We start from the raw sequence: 22,500 nt of genomic DNA, 5'->3' as shown, positions 1-22,500 counted from the left end.
ATTTAATAAAGAATTATTGTGTGATTTAAGTGTTCTTTTCATTTTGTTCTTTCAAAAACGTCAAACCCATACAACCTTCTCCTTCTGCTGAACGCAAAAGAAGATATTTTGAAGAATGAAACCATTTTGGTGACCACTGATGATGTCAGCCTTATAACAAAATATATAGAAAATATATTATATATCGAGCAGAAGAATCAAAGTCCTACAGGTGTGAAGAAGCATTAAAGGAACAGTTCACCCAAAAATCATTTATTCACCCTGGAGTACTTCCAGACATGTGTGAATGTCTCTGTTCGGTCGAACACAAAGAAAGAAACTTTGGAGATAGTTTGTAAGCAGGCTGTTTTCGGTCACCACTGACTGCTATAGTAGGAAACACTGTCAATGGTGACCAAAACACAGGACTCCAGAGAGCAACCCATTTCTCAACGGTGCGACTAAAAAACCTCTGAGGTGTCACCGGTGCGACTATCCGTTCCCAGGGAAAAAAGACTTCAACACTGCACACATTAGGCAGAAATCGAGGTCTAAACCAATCAGAGATACCAAAGCACCACAGTCACTTTCTGCGTATACTAGAACGCCAAATATATCTCACATTTTTCTGAGCAAATAAGCAAATCACAACAAAACAAGTCGGTTAAGTCTTAAACAGACAGTTAAATATTGAATGTGTGTCAGTATAACAGATCCATGCATTTAGTGCATTAGGCTAATAATATTAATCCAACAAAAAAAAACCTTGAGAATCACTTTAACAGGTAATTCTAATACAGCTTTCGTAAGCATGGTAAAATACTGAGTATGTAATGTAATTTGTATGACTGTGTGTAATGTTCTCTGTGAGGGACACGTCCCCTGAAGATGAGCCACTAGAGCCAGAGCCCAGACTTTAACAGAGCTGACCTCTTTAGATTTGCTCTTTATTTGACTTCTCTTGATGTTTTAAGTTAACTTTATTGTAGAATTGTGCTTCAAAAAGAACTGTTTTCCAGATTGTTAGTTACTCATTCACGAGTCAATATTGTCTATATAGACAGTGATTTAGGAAAAAGGGAACTGTGGTGTTAAATGCAGCTGAAAATGTGGGTTCACCTAACTTTTGTGGTTATTCACACCAGTTTAACCCGTGAGAAAAGTTAGCCTAGAGCCCTGAGACAGCCTGCTTATAAACCTATCTGCAGAAGTACTCCAGGGTGAGCTCATGATGGCTTCAGGAGGCTGATGATGCTCGTCTCTTCAGCACGGGCCGACCGTGACGCAGTGTGGAGACGACCCGCGGGTCAGCGGCCACTTCCTGAGGCTCATCTCTGCTCAGTTCAGACCGAGGGGATTTCCTCGTGTTCTCCAGGATGCCTGCGAAGCGCCACATCGTATCAAACGACTGGGACATAAACAGGAAGTGCTGTCTAAAAAGAGTGACAAAGGGATTATACCTCGCTGAGAAGTTCTCTGAAAGACTGATGAAAAGCTGTGGAAGTTGATGCACATTAGATCTGTGACTGACTCGGCCGAGGAAGAAATGAAAACAGCGTGCTGTCCTTCTAAAACCTGAAGATGGTGCTTCTATTGCCTTCGTATTTCGTGGATATTAAGGTGAAGTTCAAAATCAATCGGAAGATTTAAAGCTGTTCCGATGTTAATATGTTCCTCGAGGTTTACTTATAATGTTACTAAAGTTTTATGCACAAAAAACCAAAATGATTATGTCAGAACTTCTCGGAAACGGGCTCCTTTAAGGCTGTCAGGAATCAGGAAATGGCATCAGTGCCCCTTCACTGCGGCACGACAACACCATCAGAACAAACAGCTATTTCCAGACAAAGACGTGAGGAAACCTTTACTTTGTGATGCAGCTTTCAACCAATGTTTCTTTGTGAATTCACAACCTGATGTTAAAACAGACCTGCAACACGTCTACGACCGAGACCTTAAAACAGTCTTACTCTTAGCAAATACAGCATATAAAACACCACTTCTAGGCTGAACGCCACCAAAGAAAAAGCCATCGTTTAAATGGAGTATTTCAGAGTTTCACCCAAAGGTTTCACGTCTGCATGCATGACGTCAGAGCAGAAGATGACTCGCAATTTCTGATTGGTGTGGATTTTAAAACGAAGAAATGCAGAACTAGCGTTTACTACTAATAACCAGAACCGATATTTATCCACTTTATGGCCATAAGGAAAATCATCATATACTGATATGTGCTTCGAAAAGCAGAACACGGTTTATTTATACTGAAAATGATTTAACAAAACAAACGGTTCCTAAAATAACTTTCTCAAAAGGACAGTCACTAACTTTCAGTTTGTTCCAAACCAATACGAACTTCTTAAAACGTTTGCAAATATCTTTCAATTTTGAAAAATATCGATAACTAGTTGATCTTCAAAAATATAGATTTACATGTAATTATTTAGAAACAGACAATAGAAGCAACCAAAGCAATAATATGTTTGTTTTTTCAATGGAAGTCAATGCAGACCAACATCTTCTTCAGCTGAAAAAAGAAACTCATACAGGTTTGGAAGAACATGAGGAAATGAAGACAGAATCTATACACGCGTGCATATACTTATAACAACGACTGCTTATAGGGTTGTAAAATATGATGCAGTATGACTCTATCACAATGTAAAGCCTGAAATAGAAACCCTAAGGCTGTCCTAATCTGTGTGTGTCCCACCCTACACTTTGTGCTGCTTTCACTGCATGCTTCAGAAGAAAGAGGAGAAGAAACGGTTGCTCAAGACCATCCGCAGCGGGACGCTTGCAGATCCACCCTGACCTGAATCAAACACACATGTGTGTGTGTCACACATCTCACAGGATGTCTGGGCTCACTACACACTTCTTTACAGATACCATATTTATGTGAAACACGCTCTGACCTTCATGAGGAAGTGAGCTCCACCCAAAAGACTGTGTCAGAGACCAAAACCACACTCGTAGGTTTCATTAGCCAACTGTTTATCGCTCCAGCGCTGAGAACAAAAGGCCGACGCGCTCCTCGTCGTCATGTGACACAGAATCACTTTAATAAACACCAAACTTCACCAATAAACAAGCATTGAGCAGAGAGGGAAGCACAAACCTTGTAAACCTGTCCGTAGGTGCCATTGCCGACCACCTCGATGAGCTCGAAGATCCCCGCGGGGTCCTGAAAGCGAGAGGCACACGGGTCAGGAGCCGGGCTTCAGGGGCCCGACTGCATCTCAGGACCCTACTTCTACACACAGGCTTTCAAAACACTTCATCTGTTCACGGTTCAGCTTCTTTAGCTCTCTTTTCTACTCTCTTTAGTATTAGGATGCACATAAAAACCATTCTGAACCATACTACAGTAGTGTATATATTTTAGCATTTATAACACTTTGTTCATTAGCATATTATAGTTAAACAAAAATACATACAATAAGCTGTAGTGTATTGTATACAACATACAGTTATATAAAGCTTAGAATGACTTTAGTTAATTAGTGCAGCTAATTAATTCAGTGTGTTCAAAAACACTACAGTTACTACTGCTATAATATTTTGTCACGTGTGTTACTGTTTTATTGAACCTTTTTAAACTATGTGAGGACTTTCTGGAAGCTGTCACGGTTTCTCTTCACGACTGACAGGCGCAGAAAACGACACGACGGCGGAGCTTGCCTCCTGTACGCCTGGAAGTCTGCACTCGATCGGTGTGACAGAAAGTTCGGTGGAACCACAGAAGAACCCGTTCTGCACTCACCCGTAAAGAGGCGAGGTCGATGTTACTCAGACTCGTCGTGGTGAAGTCCCTCGCCATTTTAACGAGCTCGTCCGCCAATATCAGAGTTTCTTAACTGATCATGGTTTGAGGAACAGTATGTCTGCCCATCTTCAGCTCCTCGACAGCGCATCTAACCCTACTATAGCGAAGGACGCGCTCGTGGATCTTAACGACATAACGGAACTCTCTCCGCGCGCTGAACTCCGCTCGACGCTGGCACGAGTGGGCGTTCTGGATCAGCCAATCGCGTCACAGCGCACACTCCGTGCTGCGTAATATTAATGAGCTCGCGTTCCGGACGCTCCGGGAAAGTTACGAAGCGACCTCATGATCTAATTAATATTCATGAGCTGCTCCTTGGCTTTAGTAGGATCCTCGGGACAAACACAGGAAACCCGGAAAACGAGGAAAAAGTGAAAAGCTGCGCCTTCGTCTGTTTACAGCAAAACAAGGCTCTCATCGAACCCTGGCCTTCGTTTTAATGCTCATTAAAGATTTTTGTTTGAAACATTCTGACACCTTTGTGGTCAGTTTCAACACATGAATCCCAAATTATGCATAAAACATTGATAATATAAAAAAATCTTATTTCAAAATTGTTACAATATATATCTATATCTATCTCTCTCTCTCTCTCTCTCTCTCTCTCTCTCTCTCTCTCTATATATATATATATATATATATATATATATATATATATATATATATTTTTTTTTTTTTTTTTTTTTTTTTTTTTTTTTTTACTCCACCAGTTTCATATGGCATTATACCAGTATTACTACATCAATGTTGTAACATATTTCTAACATTTGAACTTTTAATTTAGTGTCATTGCAACATTTCCGTGCACTTTTCACTAGAAGCTGTAAGCGTATAGTTAAGTTTAATGCTATTCTGCAGGTTTACTCACTTTATGACCACACTCTACAAAACTGAATATATATGAATTCATATATTAACACCAGACAGCAAAAGATGATCTTTGTCATGTCTTTAACACACTTTTACTAATCGTTTGTTTCTGGCCTTTGATGCACTCATCTTCTGAAGCAGCAAACAGGAAGTAAACTGCTCTGGTCATGTGACAATTTGCACTAATTGTGTGAAATTACTCCTAATTACTCTTGGGCCCCCTTTATTTTTCCCATATTTGCAGGAAGCGCTCTTTTATAGACGGTTTGATGGTCACCGTTGTGTGGAATTATTAATGCGCATGAAATTATAAAGGCTTCTCTCAGAGTCAATTACTCATATGTTTATTTATTTTGTCGCTCTGATAACAATTGTTATTTTTGCAAGGTATATTACAAATAATGTATATGCTAAAACCAGAAACCTGTGAATCGGACAAGCTGCTTGGTTTGTGAATATAATAACAGCTCGCGTATCCGTCCTCTTCCACACAGGACTGCATCTGAAGAGGAAAACGGCGTACTAGTCGTGAGTATACAAAATCAAATCACCGATTGGAGTGACCTTTCATCCTAAAGGGCAGCATTGCATACAAAGTCAATAAAATGATAATAAATATCAATACTGATCATTACCAGCACTGAAATGCTTGATCTGTAGTACCAGATACACCATATAAACCAGATGTATCTAACCGTAATGTATGAAAAACATCAGAATTCTGAGGAAGAAAACAGCCAAACGAAATAAGGCAAGTGATAAGCCGTATCAAATATGTAAATACCTCCTCGACTAGCTACAAACCATATCAGTGTGCTTATTAGACTCGAATAACAATTATTTGCATAAATAACATGTTCTTTAAAGCTCAGAGCTGATGTGTCTTTACATTATTGTGCTGTAACAACCCAAGTCATAAGATCAAATAAACCAGACGCGGTGCTGGATGGAATAACTGTACATAGTAGAACACCTCGAAATTCAAGTAAGAAAACAATATCAGTAGCTCTTCATCTGTCTGAACAAAGTATGAAAACACTAAAGGCTGGAAGAAAGCGAGATAAAGCATCGTGGGCCAGTTTTACTAAAACAGAGAGCGCTAAACCAGAACCTCGCAGGTGACCTTCTGGGTTACTAACGACACGCTGACGAAGGAACACGGACATGGAGAAGAAAGAAATAAAGAAGCCACAGTGCGTTGAAAAGAACGTGAAGGACTGCGAGAGGTTCTCCCGGCCGAAGAACGTCAACACCTTCACGGCATCTGGTCAGAACGGAAACTGCAGTGGACCTGGGGTCTCTAAACCAAGGAATCCCAAAACACAACCGTTTCTGAGTTTCCTTGATGACTAAACGTTAGAATTTACTGTGATGCTACTGGTTTTTGTTTTGTTGCTCATAGACTCCTAGTTCAGTCATCTTTTATTCCCTAAAGCAACTGAAAAACAGCGTGCCTTGGCAATATGTGCAGATAACGTTTTCTTCAGGCAATACAAAATCAGTTATGAGTGTCTGTTCACAGGAAGAGCAAACACTGACCACCGGCATGTGACCGGGCTTCGGTGGTTTCAGTGGATGGTAAGGTGCATGTTTTCGACACGACTGACCCAAGTTTGAACCGTTTTGCTGAACTTTTCAAATCGCACCGGATAAAAATGAAGAAAATAAAGTATTTTGGCTAAGGTTAAGGTAGGTGTTATTGTCCCAATAAGTCTATTGTCCCATTTACTAGTTTGAATGAAAAATGATCATTTACATTCATTACGTAATGTTTCATAATGTATTACAATACTGAGGTGCAGATAATTGTCACTATTTGCAATAAGTAACAATGCTATTTTAACATAGTGTAAAAAGAATCTATAGCATGTCGCTAAAAAATATGCTTTTTTTACTTGGTGTAAATAGAATCTAATTGCGTTTACATTTAGTGCAAATAGCTTCTAATAAAAAAGTACATGTGGAAATAATTCTCTCTTTCTAAACACGCTCTGCAACAACAAAAACCCAAATGGGGAGGGCTTAAATAATGGCATGAATGATGGTAATTTGAGCACAAACTTTAGTAATTTGAGTCGCTTGACTCATTATAATACATTTCTTCCTGTGAATGCATACTCTATAAAATCAGGTGCAAAAAGAACCATGTCTTTCTGCGTGTCTTTAGTAAATCCTGACAGCACTGCTTATGGTTTGCGCTGAGCTGCTAGTAAAACTGGCCCTATGTGTTCTGTAATCTTAACAAGATGAACTCATGCAGATAAAGGAAGGAAGGATGAGATGGTTTTGGCGGAGCGCTCTACCAGATGTCACTGGAGAGCTCTGGTCCGGACAGCGGCACGAACGGGCTGCCCAGGTGAATGTCTTTCTTGGGTTTGATGTCGTTGAGCGCGGGCCGTCCGTTCAGCAGCGTCATGGGCAGGTTGCAGTACACGTGTCGGCCGCTGAGCGCGGGCAGCTCGTACTCGTAGCCGCGGCAGAAGTGGCGCATCTGCAGCGGGCCCGGCTCGTTGTAGTCCGGGATCTCCACGTGAGCCGGCGCCAGCGAGGCCGAGGTAGCGGTCATGGCCACCGTGGACACGGCCTGCAGGTCCCCGAACAGCCCTTGCTCGCCCGAGTCCAGCACCTGCCGGCGAGACACGCTCTCTTTCCTCTTGGCCGGCATCTCGTAGCGCACACGCTTCCAGAACCTGGACTTGAGCTGGCTGCTCTTGGGCCCGCTCCACTTGATGAGAACCAGCGCCCGGATGGTGTGCTTCAGGTCCTCCACCTCCTGGTAGTTGATGACGCTGCGCAGGTCTGAGCATTCGATCATGATCACCTTGATCTCGCCCGTCACCAGCATGCTGTGCAGCCGCGGCTCGAACTGGAAGATGCTCCAACCTCGACGGGCCACGAACTCAGGGGTCAGGACGATGATGAGACGCCTGCTCTGCTCCACGCTCCGCGCCAGGTCCTCGATGTACGCTAGAGACAGAGAGAGAGAGAGAGAGAGAGAGAGAGAGAGAGAGAGAGAGAGAGAGAGAGAGAGAGAGAGAGAGAGAGAGAGAGAGAGAGAGAGAGAGAGAGAGAGAGAGAGAGAGAGAGAGAGAGAGAGAGAGAGAGAGAGAGAGAGAGAGAGAGAGAGAGAGAGAGAGAGAGAGAGAGAGAGAGAGAGAGAGAGAGAGAGAGAGAGAGAGAGAGAGAGAGAGAGAGAGAGAGAGAGAGAGAGAGAGAGAGAGAGAGAGAGAGAGAGAGAGAGAGAGAGAGAGAGAGAGAGAGAGAGAGAGAGAGAGAGAGAGAGAGAGAGAGAGAGAGAGAGAGAGAGAGAGAGAGAGAGAGAGAGAGAGAGAGAGAGAGAGAGAGAGAGAGAGAGAGAGAGAGAGAGAGAGAGAGAGAGAGAGAGAGAGAGAGAGAGAGAGAGAGAGAGAGAGAGAGAGAGAGAGAGAGAGAGAGAGAGAGAGAGAGACCGAGAGAGAGAGAGAGAGAGAGAGAGAGAGAGAGAGAGAGAGAGAGAGAGAGAGAGAGAGAGAGAGAGAGAGAGAGAGAGAGAGAGAGAGAGAGAGAGAGAGAGAGAGAGAGAGAGAGAGAGAGAGAGAGAGAGAGAGAGAGAGAGAGAGAGAGAGAGACCGAGAGAGATAGAGAGACAGAGAGAGAGAGAGAGAGAGAGAGAGAGAGAGAGAGAGAGAGAGAGAGAGAGAGAGAGAGAGAGAGAGAGAGAGAGAGAGAGAGAGAGAGAGAGAGAGAGAGAGAGAGAGAGAGAGAGAGAGAGAGAGAGAGAGAGAGAGAGAGACAGAGAGAGAGACAGAGAGAGAGAGAAAGAGAGAGAGAGCATGTCAGTGTTGAGAAAGGCACTGAAGTAATCAGATTACTTTTTTAAGTAAAGTAAAGTAGTACACATTACTGACTGACAGCTCTGGGGTTGCCATGTTGAGAGAAATCAGGAGTAAGTTCAGAGTGTGTGAACATGATCTTACTGTGTCCTGAAGCTTTCTAAATAACCTTCCTGACTTATCTCAATTCCTTAGCTCATCCAATACGACGCAAAAACTTGATGATATAACAGAAACTATGCACTCTCTTTTTTCTAGCACTTTAGATACAGTTGCTCCTTTGCACTTAAAAAAGATAAAAGAAAACAATCTGACTCCATGGTGTAATGACAACACACGCACCCTAAAGAGAGCAGCCCGGAGAATGGAGCGCAGGTGGAGAAAAACTAAATTAGAAGTATTTCGTATTGCCTGGTGGGAGAGTATCCTGTCATACAGAAAAGCATTAAAAATTGCAAGATCTGATTATTTTTCATCCCTTTTAGAAGAAAACAAACCCCCGGTATTTATTCAGTACAGTAACTAAATTAACAAAAAATAAAGCATCAACAGGTGCTAATATTCCTCAAGAGTATAGCTGCAATGAGTTCATGAATTTCTTTACTTCTAAGATTGATACCATCAGAGATAAAGCTGTAACTATGCAGCCATCAACTACAGTTTCACATCAGATAGTGAGCTTTAGATCTCCTGAGGAAAAATTACACTCTTTCTCTATTATAGGAGAAGAAGACTTGTACAAACTTGTTAAATCATCTAAACCAGCAACATGTATGTTAGACCCTATTCCATCTAAACTATTAAAAGATCTGCTTCCAGAAGTCATAGATCCTATTTTGAACATTATTAATTCATTAGGATATGTTCCCAAAACCTTTAAACTGGCTGTAGTTAAACCTCTCATTAAGAAACCACATCTTGATCTCAAAGACTTAGTAAATTACAGACCAATCTCTAATCTCCTTTTCTGTCAAAGATACTAGAAAGGTAGTATCCTCACAACTGTATTCCTTTTTAGAAAAAAATGGTGTCTGTGAGGATTTCCAATCAGGTTTTAGACCGTACCATAGTACTGAGACTGCTCTCATTAGAGTTACTAATGACCTGCTTCTATCATCTGATCGTGGTTTTATCTCGTTATTAGTGCTATTAGATCTTAGCGCAGCATTCGATACTATCGATCACAACATTCTCTTGAAGAGACTAGAAAACTATGTTGGCATTAGAGGAAGCGCCTTAGCATGGTTTAAATCATATCTATCTGACCGCTATCAGTTTGTAGCATTAAATGAGGAGGTATCATATCGATCAAAAGTGAAATATGGAGTTCCTCAAGGCTCAGTGCTAGGACCGTTACTTTTCAACCTTTACATGTTACCTCTGGGAGATATTATCAGGAGTCATGGTGTTAGCTTTCACTGCTATGCTGATGATACTCAGCTCTATATTTCAGCGCAGCCTGGTGATACACACCAAATTGAGAATCTAACAGAATGCATAGTCGATATAAAAAGCTGGATGATGAGTAACTTCTTAATGTTAAATTCTGAAAAAACAGAGGTGCTAATAATTGGACCTAAAACCCCACATATAATAATCTAGAACACAGTCTATCACTTGATGGCTGCTCTGTTAATTCTTCATCATCAGTTAGGAACCTAGGTGTGCTGTTTGACCGCAATCTTTCCTTTGAAAATCATGTTTCTAGCATCTGTAAAACTGTGTTTTTCTTCTTAAAAATATATCTAAATTACGACCTATGCTTTCAACCTCTAATGCAGAAATATTAATTCATGCGTTTATGACCTCGAGGTTAGATTATTGTAATGCTTTATTGGGTGGTTGTTCTGCACGCTTGATAAACAAACTTCAGCTAGTCCAAAACACAGCAGCCAGAGTCCTTACTAGAACTAGGAAGTATGATCATATTAGCCCGGTTCTGTCAACACTGCACTGGCTCCCTATCAAACATCGGATAGATTTTAAAATCTTATTAATTACCTATAAAGCCCTGAATGGTTTAGCTCCTCAATACTTGAGCGAGCTCTTATCACATTATAGTCCTGCACGTCCGCTGCGTGCTCTCAAAACTCTGGCCATTTGATAATACCTAGAATATCAAAATCAACTGCGGGCGGCAGATCATTTTCCTATCTAGCACCTAAACTCTGGAACAATCTCCCTAACTCTGTTCGGGAGGCAGACACACTCTGCCAGTTTAAATCTAGATTAAAGACACATCTTTTTAACTTAGCCTACACATAACACACCAACACACTTTTATTATTCAAATCCGTTAAAGGATTTTTAGGCTGCATTACTTAGATTTGCTGGAACCGGGAACACTACTCCTAAAATACGATGTACTTGTGACATCGTAAAAAGAATGGCATCTACGCTAATATTAGTCCTGTCTATTTCTCAATCTGTTTTCACAGTTTGTATCCAGACTAGATGGTGGATCAGCACCCAGAGATTATGTTCATCAGAGACCAGAACACCTAGATGCGCCCCGTGGACAGATCACCAGATCCTGATGCACACACACACACACACACACACACACACTAAAGTCATTTACACTACCTGACACAGCTGTGTTTAAAATTGAACTGGAAGTTAAGTGCTGGGCGTCCGGTCAGAGGAGAACTGACCCCAACTGAGTCTGGTTTCTCCCAAGGTTTTTTTTTCTCCATTCTGTATGCATGGGGTTTTGTTTCCTTGCCGCTGTCGCCTCTGGCTTGCTTGGTTGGGGACACTTAACTTCTAGTGACTATCGTTGAATTGACTACAGAGACCGTCTCTGCATTTAATAAGAAATTGGTCACTCTCGTCACTATACATCCCTGTCATTATACTGTACAGTGCTTTGATGCAACCTGTGTTGTTAAAAGCACTATATAAATAAAAATGATTGATTGATTGATTGATTGGTTTTAGATTGAATATCAACATTTAATTATCTCACCTGCACAAAAACATAACATCAGTGTTCCTCACAATCAAGAAAATGAGTTTTACTGATTTTTATTTACATATTTAATTATTTTAAACCTATAATCATTTAATGTTAACAATAGTGCTGTTAATGATTTAATAATGATTCATGTCATCAAAAATACTGTACTATACTGTATATATATATATATATATATATATATATATATATATATATATATATATATATATATATATATATATATATATATGAATATGTATATATAAATACAAACACATGTATATATATATATATATATATATAGCAGGCAGCAGCAGTGCTCGAGGGCTCTGGTTGCTCTCCATCTTCTTCACAGAGTGATCTGAGCGAGCAGGCGGTGGACACAGACACAAACAATGACTTCAGTTCACTTGTTTTGTGATGAGCATGTTTTAAGGGCCTTCCTGCGGGCTTTCTCCTGTTCTACAGAATCTGTGTGATCTTCATCAGACCTCCAGCAGTTGTTCATGTTCAATATTCCCACGCATGCTTCATGAGGAGAGCAGGAGCTGCTCAATAATCCTGAAGGCTTACATGTTCATATTTCACACAGCTCTCTGGAATACTTGATTACTTGAGTGTTTACATGCGTGTTTATTCTAAGATGATTTAGACTATTATAAGTTTATACGTCTCGGTGTACTGAATGGTTTAATCACAGTGCTGTTAACAGAGCCACTGATTCTATCAATTCTTCTAATTTCTCTCTCTTCAGCACTTCTCAAGCGCTGGCGGTTTATAGCAATCCTTCATCGCTATCTGAGAAGCGTATCGCTCACAGGAAGTGCATGGCACTCTCTCTTCCTGTTTCACATGTCACGCATCTCTGTGAGTATGACTGTGGTTAATCACAAGCTCAGGATCTGTGGACTCTCGGGTCTAATGCAGTGGTGGTTCTGATCAAACCTGTTGCCCTTTTTTGCTAAATACTCAATATTCAAATGCAATATTCAAAATGGCCATGTATTTCTTATTTAAATGTAATGTTTCCATTACATTAGTTTGGTGCAGAAGGAAAATGCTAATGAAATAATATTATTTACATTAGCCATCTCCAACAGTCATCTTAATATGTACATCGCATAGTAATTTTAACACTTTATAAGTTGCAAAATGAAAATGAAAATCTAATCCAAATTGATTTGATATGTGTAACATGTCCAAACAGAAATAGTAGCAAAAGGATCATTTAAATGTTATTTGTCCTAAATGCATTTAATCTAACAGTTAGGACACTTACGATTTTCCTCACGACGCCTTCATGATATTTGTAGCAAAATTCAGTGCGGCTTTGAAAATGCATTTCCAGCTGACCACGCCCACCCTCCGTCAATCACGGCTTCAAGGCGGGGTTTGGACAAAGTGGTGTTTCAGATGTTTTGTACTCGTATGTAGGAGACAGAACTATAGAAACGTAACACGCTCCCTCCAAACCCGCCTTGAAGCAGTGCATTTTCAAAGCCGCATTGAATTTTGCTACAAATATCTCATCAATCGTAAGTGTCCTAACTGTTAGACTACATGCATTGGGTTACATTTTCATGTTAACTTTTAGTACGATTAGTATGAGATTTACTTACTAAGAGTACTGTTAGAAATGGCTGCATTTCTGCACCGATCTTTGCACACGTGGGGAAAGGGAAAATGTACGTTTTAAAAAATTGCATTGTGATTTCGACTACTGCATTTCAAACTGACTTCTGCTGCACAAAGGCTTCCCTACTGGTCTGGACACGCACTGGTGACCGGAGAGAGAGAGAGGTCTTACTGCTGCTGGGGATGAGGTCTCGGTGCGGGATGAAGAGTTTATAGCCGTAGTGTTTCTCCAGGACGTCTGGTAAGATCTCCAGAGCGAACAGCTCCTCCTCGCTCATCTCCCGCTCCACACACTCCAGGTCCACTTTAGTGTAGGACAGGTAGGCGTCATACTCCTTGTTGTCTGTAAGGAACAGATACGTTGGACTTACTACAGCTTCATTCTACAATACAACAATAACACAGCCTGATCATTAAGAACTGTTTTATGCTTTGGCACAGTGTGATGAGTGTGTCCTGCTCAGGAGGATCGGTTCAGGGATCCAGCTTCATTCTTACACTGCTGGTTAGCTTGTTTTTAACTGATAACACGTGCTTTAAACACTTTACGTGTAAGTACTCTGACGTTACACAGCAGCGGTCAGTAAGTCAGGCTTTACGTATAACGTGTGGTCGTGTCCAGAATGATACACTTTATATTAAGTGGACAGTTCCTGACGAGTTATCACACTAATCAATAGAACAATTTATAATTAATGTTTATATATTTCACAGCCCTAGACTCAACTGTGTGTGTGTGTGTGTGTGTGTGAGAAAGAGACTTTGTGCCACCCACAGTCTGAAAACCCCTGGCCTAAAATAGCCCGTCGTGAGAAGTGGTGTGAATGTGACCATTATTTCCTCTATGTGTGTTAGTGGAGCTCCGCTGGCTGTCAGAGCAGTGAAGACTATCTGCAGGCCACGTGTCTCTTCTTCAGCTTTCTGTGGTCCTGGACCTTTATCAGATGCTCCACTTGAGCCCAGTTATGGTCCTTAGTGCATCTAGAGAGCAGCTCCTGACTCTTAAAGTGGCTCTTCTATTCTATCAGCATAAACGTTGCTTATAAAGCAGGAGATGTGGACCGGTCAAAGCTATTCTGCGCCTCAGGCAAAGGATTGTGTGTGACGAGTCGGCCACTCATCCTTTAAACCTCCTTCCTCAGCCTCACGAATCTCTGGAGAAAAAAAGGCCAGAGGGATAGCATGGTCCAAGCCGTCTGGACAAGGATTTAACCCCAGGACCTGATGTCCTTCAGGGCTGATCTAGTGCTGTCAAAGGGTATGTTCCCTGCTGCTGTGCCACTCTTCAGCCATACCTGTGTTTTTTCCTTCAGTGACGCATGCCACATCATGTCCAGCCAATCAGGACAGGACTGTTTCTTTGTGTGTGAGAGTCTAGATAACTCTGTATGTAATGATACATGTGTTTCAAGCAGTTTTGTACTTTTTGGGCTTTCTGACATGTCTATAGAGTAGATATCGAACTTAAAATATTAGCAATCAAAAGCAGAAAGTGTTATTGTTCACGTTATCGTTACGCACCATCATCGGCCTCGTCGCTGCCGAAGTGACGTCTGTAGCACAGCATGATCTCCACATTATAGCACTTATAGATGGCTGTGAAGATCCCCAGAATCAACATGATAGCCCCCAGACCACCAACCAGCTCCAGCCTGTAGACGTCTGTGAGAGGACACATACACCTCTGATCAGACACACAACAAATATCTTTCTTTCTTGATTCACTGTGAAAACTCTGATACTGTCTTTCTTTTTCTTCATGCATGGAATGTTTATCTGAATAATATTATAACTGTGTAAACTGTTGCTCTTGATCATTTAGCAGACACTTTCATGTAAAGCAACTCAAAAATGAGGATGATAGAAGCAATCAAAACCAACAAAAGATCATCAGTGCTGTGATCGGTCCGGGTCGGTCTCATAGCAAGGTTATTTATATATTTATTTAATGTATATATATAAAAAAAAATATAACCACTGTGTGAGCGTCTCTGTGTGTGTGTGTGTCTGTGTGTGTGTGTGTGTGTGTGTGTGTGTGTGTGTGTGTGTGTGTGTGTGTGTGTGTGTGTGTGTGTGTGTGTGTGTGTGTGTGTGTGTGTGTGTGTGTGTGCGTGTCTGTCTCTCTCTGTGTGTCTCTGTGTGTGTGTGTCTCTGTGTGTGTGTGTGTGTGTGTCTGTGTGTGTGTGTGCGTCTCTGTGTGTGTGTGTGTGTGTGTGTGTGTGTGTGTCTCTGTGTCTGTCTGTGTGTGTGTGTGTGTGTGTCTGTGTGTGTGTGTGAGCGTCTCTCTGTGTGTGTGTGTCTCTCTGTGTGTGTGTGTGTGTGTGTGTGTGTGCGTCTCTGTCTCTCTCTGTGTGTCTCTGTGTGTGTGTGTCTCTGTGTGTGTGTGAGCGTCTCTGTGTGTGTGTGTGTCTCTGTGTGTGTGTGTGTGTCTGTGTGTGTGTGAGCGTCTCTGTGTGTGTGTGTGTGTCTCTGTGTGTGTGTATCTCTGTGTGTGTGTGTCTCTGTGTGTGTGTGTGTGTGTTTATGTGAGCGTCTCTGTCTCTCTCTGTGTCTCTCTGTGTGTGTGTCTCTGTGTGTGTGTGTGTGTGTGTGTGTGCGTCTCTGTGTGTGTGTGTGTGTGTGTGTGCCTCTGTGTGTGTGTGTGTCTCTGTGTGTGTCTCTGTGTGTGTGAGCGTCTCTGTGTGTGTGTGTGTGTGTGTGTGTGTGTCTCTGTGTGTGTCTCTGTGTGTGTGTGTGTCTCTGTGTGTGTCTCTGTGTGTGTGAGCGTCTCTGTGTGTGTGTGTGTGTGTGTGTGTGTCTCTGTGTGTGTGTCTCTGTGTGTGTGAGCGTCTCTGTGTGTGTGTGTGTGTGTGTGTCACCTCTCTTCTGCAGCACAGCACTCCCACTCCCCCGGCCGATGTGGTTCTCCACGTTACAGGTGTAGTTACCCAGGTCTGTCTCCTCCACCGCATCAAAGACCAGAGACAGCTCCACCTCCTTCTCCCCCAGGAACTCCCTCACCAGCCTGAACACACACACACACACACACACACGTATTCATACTGCTTCTACAGAATCACACAAAACAGATCCTGTATCCCATCATGCTCTTCTGTTCTCACTGTGTCTAATGAAGCAGACCATCAGCAACAGTTCATAACATCTTGACTCATATATTCTTACTTGATGTTGGTTTGAATGGCAAACAAATAAATGTTTGATATACTGTATGTGTGCATCACTGTACAAACACAAGAGGACCAGCGGCGTGTGGATAAAAAGAGTTAATAGAAACGTACTGATTCATTGTCTATACTCTAAATATTACTCACTGCTCTCTTTATATCTTGCTCTCATGTTTGAATTCAATTTAAAAAATAGAAATGAAAAGAGGTGAAGCATCCATATAATATTAGCCCTATAAAAATATTCTCAGCATACATATTAATATTTTATAATCAGGGCCAGTCATTCTGCGCTCAAGCATTCATTTATATAAAATAAAAATAAAGCACTTAAAAATGTTTGGAAATGTCATCCTTTCAAAACTTCCTAAAGTTACAATAAAACCAGGAAGAGTTCTGTAGTTCTCCAGCGCTTCCTGTCAGTAGAGACACTAAACAGGAGAAACATGAAGAAAGATCCAGCGTCTCTAGAGGAATAGGAGGAGACCTCCTCAGAGGAAGACGATGATGATGATCCCCTGTATACACACCTTAAACACAAGACAGACAAACTCCTTCACATGTCCAGGAAAAGGTCTCTAATACTGCACTTTATTGCTGTAAGATATAGCACAGACACAAATATTGTCAACTATTAGTATAATTTGTTCTATTATCATCTATTTGGACCATCACTCCATTTTTTAGGATAATTTGATAACAATTAAATCAAAAGACAAAACATCTATTGGAAATGTATTAGACTTTTTGTGACTATGTAAATATCTTTACTATAATGTTTTTCAGCAAGTTTATTATTATTATTATTATTATTATTATTATTATTAGTGTATTTTTTTAGTTTTTTGTAAATGAGCATGTGCTCAAAATAACAAGCAGATGTTTTGTTCGTCACAGTGTGTACATGTAAAAAAAAGAGCTGTTTTTCTTCTTCACCTGTACTCTATAGAGGATTACCTGAAGATGTGTCCACACTCACACACTCCTGTCTCAACTCACTGCCTTAACACTGTGTGTGTGTGTGTGTGTGTGTGTGAGAGTGTGTGTGTGAGTGTGTGTGTGTGTGTGTGTGTGTGTGTGTGTGTGTGTGTGTGTGTGTGTGTGTGTGTGTGTGTGTGTGTGTGTGTGTGTGTGTGTGTGTGTGTGTGTGTGTGTGTGTGAGTGTGTGTGTGTGTGTGTGTGTGTGTGTGTGTGTGTGTGTGTGTGTGTGTGTGTGTGTGTGTGTGTGTGTGTGTGTGAGTGTGTGTGTGTGTGTGTGTGTGTGTGTGTGTGTGTGTGTGTGTGTGTGTGTGTGTGTGTGTGTGTGTGTGTGTGTGTGTGTGTGTGTGTGTGTGTGTGTGTGTGTGTGTGTGTGTGTGTGTGTGTGTGTGTGTGTGTGTGTGTGTGTGTGTGTGTGTGTGTGTGTGTGTGTGTGTGTGTGTGTGTGTGTGTGTGAGTGTGTGTGTGTGTGTGTGAGTGTGTGTGTGTGTGTGTGTGTGAGTGTGTGTGTGAGTGTGTGTGTGTGTGTGTGTGTGTGTGTGTGTGTGTGTGTGTGTGTGAGTGTGTGTGAGTGTGACAGGCTTCTCTGCTTCTTGCTGGGTTTAATGGTGCGTCACACGAGGATTAGATGCAGAATTACTTCAGACCATCTGTTTGTGTGGTTTTTAGGAGGGAAAAAAAACCTCATTCATAACTTAATTTGAAACGAGTAAATTGGAAGTAGTCCAAAGGCTTTAGTTTTGCTGGGTTTAATGGTGCGTAACACGTGGACAAGATTGTTACTTTATCCTCTGTTTGTGTGAGGAGGGAAAAAAACCCAGCAGTGCAACTTCATTAGACACAAAGTGAGTGCCTACTACACAGTCATCACTCCAAAGAGCATATGGACAATTAGACCTGCAGGGACTTTAATGGCACTGTGAGTGCTCTGCTGCACAGCATCACTAACAGCCTCAGCTTTAATGGCACTGCGTCTGCTCTGGACCACTTTCCTGTGATTCTGGGGGGTTCTGGGGGGTTCACACTGAGAGCATCCGAGAGAAGCCCTGGCTCTCAGTCTCCGTCCAGTTCAGCCCAAAGGTGCTTGATGGGGCTGAGGTCTTCTACATCTAACTCATACAGCCCTCACGGAGCTTGCTTTGTACACTCAGTCATGCTGGAAGAGCAAACCGATTCTCAAACTTGGAAGCTCCTTCACAGATTTCCTGTCTGTGTCACTCGTTCAGCTCTAATAAAACAGCCTAATTCTATTATGTCTTGGGACCTTGTACTGCTCAGAAGTAAGTGTTTCTTTTCATTCGAGTCGACTGACGTCTTGGGGTCTCACTCAGGAGCCCAATCGCCTCCGGGCTTAAAAGAAGAGGCCTATGAGAATTGCTGAGTGGATTTTTCATGCCAAGCCCCTCCCCCAGACCCCTGGTATATAAGACGGCGTGCATCCACTGGTTCACATCCTTGAGAGCCCTGAGACATCTCCCCGCACACAGATCAGTGCTGGGCTCCTCTGTTATGTTCACTTGGCAGCCTGACAGCATCATGGCCTGATTTCGTGACACAGTTCAGTTTGTGTCCTTTTCCATAGAGACCCATGATGTCAGTCGACGTAAGGTTTCTGTTCCTTCCTTCAGGGCACAACCCAGACATTCTTCTGCTTCATCACTGACTTTCTTCTGCTCCTGAACACCTCCATGTTCCAGTAGTTCCACTCACAGTCTAATAGGGATGAAACTTCACACACTGCTGTACTGCAGTGCCTGAGCTCTTCTGCCAGGTTTTCACCGACTGTAGGAAACCTTTACTATTAGTCACGTTTCCTTGGGTTCCTCACACTCCTGAATTACACACAGCTCCATCTAGAGGCTCAGAAGTGCCACACACACACATTTCTCTTCACAGACCCCAGCTCTGCCTCATCACCCCAGTCCTCTACACTAAAACACGCTGTATTCACCCAGATCTGTGGCTTTTTGCATTTACTTCGGTTATCTGTGTATAATATTAAAATTATTTTGATCTGAATCTTTTCAGTGTGACAAATATGCAAAAACAAACAAACCAAAAAAACGGGAAGGAAAACACACACACGCACGCACACACACACACACACACACACACACACACACACACACACACACACACACACACACACACACACACACACACACACACACACACACACACACACACACACACACACACACACACACACACACACACACACACACACACACACACACACACACACACACACACACACACACACACACACACACACACACACACACACACACACACACACACACACACACACACACACTCACACACACACACACACACACACACACACACACACACACACACACACACACACACACACACACACACACACACACACACACACACACACACACACACACACACACACACACACACACACACACACACACACACACACTGAGGGATGATCATTTTAAACCCTTAAAATAAGTAACTAAAAATAATTTCCTCAATAGTTTACCTTTTACTTCTCTTTTAATGTCTACTTTCCACGGTGTTTTCTCCGACTGACAACAGAACTATAAGATACTCCATAAGACTGACAGGAACACGCTTCACAAAACAGATAAATATAATAAAAAAACACAGGTAATGTGTGATCTACCTAATATAATTACATTACGTTAGATTGTACAGTTATGGATCATCAGTTTTCAATGATCTTTGTTCAGAACAAGCGAGCGGCCCTAAAATAGAGCCTTGTGTCATATAACTCTACATAATATAATATTTTTTACTTCTGACTTTTTTTTAAATGGTTTAATCTCAAAGCTAAATCTATTGCGAGGTCTCAAAGCACTATTTGGTGATCTACACCATTAAAGAATAAAAGTGTCTGATAAATTAATCATTTCATGTAAATGAAAGAATTCTATTCTAACATGTCCGTGAGAAACGTGGAGACACTGGACACAGGCGTCACCAAAGGAACCTCAAGGCTGTGTTTAGGGCCCCGTGGGACCCCGGAGTTTAACCCAACTTATTGAATCCAGTATTTTAACATAACTTTATTATATCATAACTCTCTTTAGTGTTCACTGAGATGCTATCGTAAGTATTCTGAATTGTTTTTAATAATTATTTTCATGTTGTTAATCTTCTGTTTGATTTTAATGTAGTGAAGTTTAATTAATGTTGTGTCCTGTACATAACATTCTTAGCTTTTTTTTGCTTCAGTTGTTTTTAGTTTAGTTTGAGTTCTTTCTGGCGTCCCAGGCACTGTGGAGTGTGTGTGTGTGTGTGTGTGGTCTGTGTGTGTGTGTGTGTGTTATGTAGAGCTCCACTAGAGGTCTCTGCAGGCCGTGAGTGTGTGTGTGTTATGTAACGCTCCACGCTCCTCTACTGTAAAGCAGTACCTGACTTGGCTCTCTCGTATGTGTCCCTCCAGCTCCTGTCCAACACCAGAACAACAGACCACCGTCAGGAACACACACACAGAGATACCCTTCATCCAGTAGATGATGGGCCTGGAGTCTCACGCTGAGAGCACACACAGACACAGCCCACACAGTCCAGCACCAGAGACAGCATGCCTGTCCACACACCAGAACAACAGACCACACACACAGAGAGAGACATACACACACACACACAGATACACACACCTGCACACACACACAGACACACACACACTTCAGACACACACACACACACACACACACACACACACACACACACAGAGACACACACACACACACACACACACACACACACACACACACACACACACACACACACACACACACACACACACACACACTCACACACACACACACACACACACACACACACACACACACACACACACACACACACACACACACACACACACACACACACACACACACACACACACACACACACACACACACACACACACACACACACACACACACACACACACACACACACACACACACACACACACACACACACACACACACACACACACACACACACACACACACACACACACACACACACACACACACACACACACACACACACACACACACACACAGGGACTAATGCACCGCAGCCCTTCCTTTAAAAGCAGTCAAAGGTCACAGAAAGGCTCTTCAGTCCTGGAGTGCTGGAACAAACTACACTATAATACAGATTGTACAAATCTAAATACATTTCTCTCTAATATCATGTAGTCTAATGCAGACTTTGTTAGGTTTGAATGAATCATTTATAAGACTGTAATAATAAAAACAACAACAATAATAATAATAGTTTCTTTATATAGTTCCTTTTAAAACCCCAAGGACTCTTTACATAATATTTACATAATGAATGTTTCACTTAAATGTCAAGTGGAGCAATTTTTATGTAAAAGCATTTTCTTCACACGTCCTCATCATTATTCTCAGACGCCTGAAGAGCAGTGACCTGTTTCCCACAGAAACAGGCTCTTCTTACACACACACACACACACGGACACATACACACACACACACACACACGCTCGCACATTCACCCGCACACACACACCCGCTCGCACACACACACACACACACACACACACATGGACACACACACACACGCTCGCACATTCACCCGCACACACACACACACACACACACACACACACACACACACACGCACACACGCACATTCACCCACACACACACCCACACCGCTCGCACACACACACTCACACACACACACACGCTCGCACATTCACCCGTGCACACACACACACATGGACACACACACACACTCGCACATTCACCCACACACACACACACACACACGCTCGCACACACACACACACACACACACCACACACACACACACACACACACGCACATTCACCCGCGCACTTCACACACACACACACACACGGACACACAAGCTCGCACATTCACCCGCACACACACACCCGCTCGCACACACACACACACACACACACACACACACACACACCTAAGGGTGTTCAGTACATATTGTCTTCAATAATACTGTAATTGTTGTTTAAAAAATATGCAATTTGACATTATTTTACAAAACCCCCACAGACTGCACACACACTCATTACAGTGTGTTCTTTCACTGCATGAAACACCTTTACACTGATCACAAACTCAAGACACTATATAGATATACATATAATTATACCACTTCATATACCCCAGTTAATTAATTTCAGTGATGTTTTTTTCCTTCAAAAATGTCCACGATTACAAATGTGACGTTACTTTACAGCAGTCC

At 42.1% G+C, this 22,500-nt stretch overlaps 2 protein-coding genes across 10 annotated transcripts in view; both read right to left on the bottom strand.

Moving 5' to 3' along the window:
• The window catches only part of si:zfos-2326c3.2 (mitogen-activated protein kinase kinase kinase kinase 4), a 22,936-nt gene extending 18,942 nt beyond the window's left edge, over positions 1-3,994 (bottom strand). For 5 of the 9 annotated variants that reach the window (XM_043256548.1, XM_043256551.1, XM_043256549.1 and 2 more), the window contains exons 1-2: positions 3,746-3,992; positions 3,101-3,166 (exon numbers count right to left, since the gene is read on the bottom strand). In XM_043256548.1, coding sequence (XP_043112483.1) covers positions 3,101-3,166; positions 3,746-3,802 — 123 coding nt within the window. In that variant the 5' untranslated portion in view covers positions 3,803-3,992. Of the gene's footprint in view, positions 1-3,100; positions 3,167-3,745 lie in introns of all 9 variants that reach the window. The other 4 variants (XR_006252441.1, XM_043256555.1, XM_043256553.1 and 1 more) reach the window with 2 other exon arrangements.
• A 1,016-nt stretch (positions 3,995-5,010) lies between these two features.
• The window catches only part of il1rapl2 (interleukin 1 receptor accessory protein-like 2), a 160,913-nt gene continuing 143,423 nt past the window's right edge, over positions 5,011-22,500 (bottom strand). Inside the window, exons 8-12 of the mRNA XM_043257972.1 lie at positions 20,640-20,750; positions 15,943-16,088; positions 14,606-14,746; positions 13,257-13,427; positions 5,011-7,645 (exon numbers count right to left, since the gene is read on the bottom strand). Coding sequence (XP_043113907.1) covers positions 6,978-7,645; positions 13,257-13,427; positions 14,606-14,746; positions 15,943-16,088; positions 20,640-20,750 — 1,237 coding nt within the window. The 3' untranslated portion in view covers positions 5,011-6,977. The remainder of the gene's footprint in view (positions 7,646-13,256; positions 13,428-14,605; positions 14,747-15,942; positions 16,089-20,639; positions 20,751-22,500) is intronic.

This window comes from Puntigrus tetrazona, chromosome 14 (assembly GCF_018831695.1).
Source record: "Puntigrus tetrazona isolate hp1 chromosome 14, ASM1883169v1, whole genome shotgun sequence".
NCBI lineage: Eukaryota > Metazoa > Chordata > Actinopteri > Cypriniformes > Cyprinidae > Puntigrus > Puntigrus tetrazona.
The sequence above is the reverse complement of the archived record's forward strand: the minus strand, read 5'-3'. Positions and strand labels throughout refer to the sequence as shown.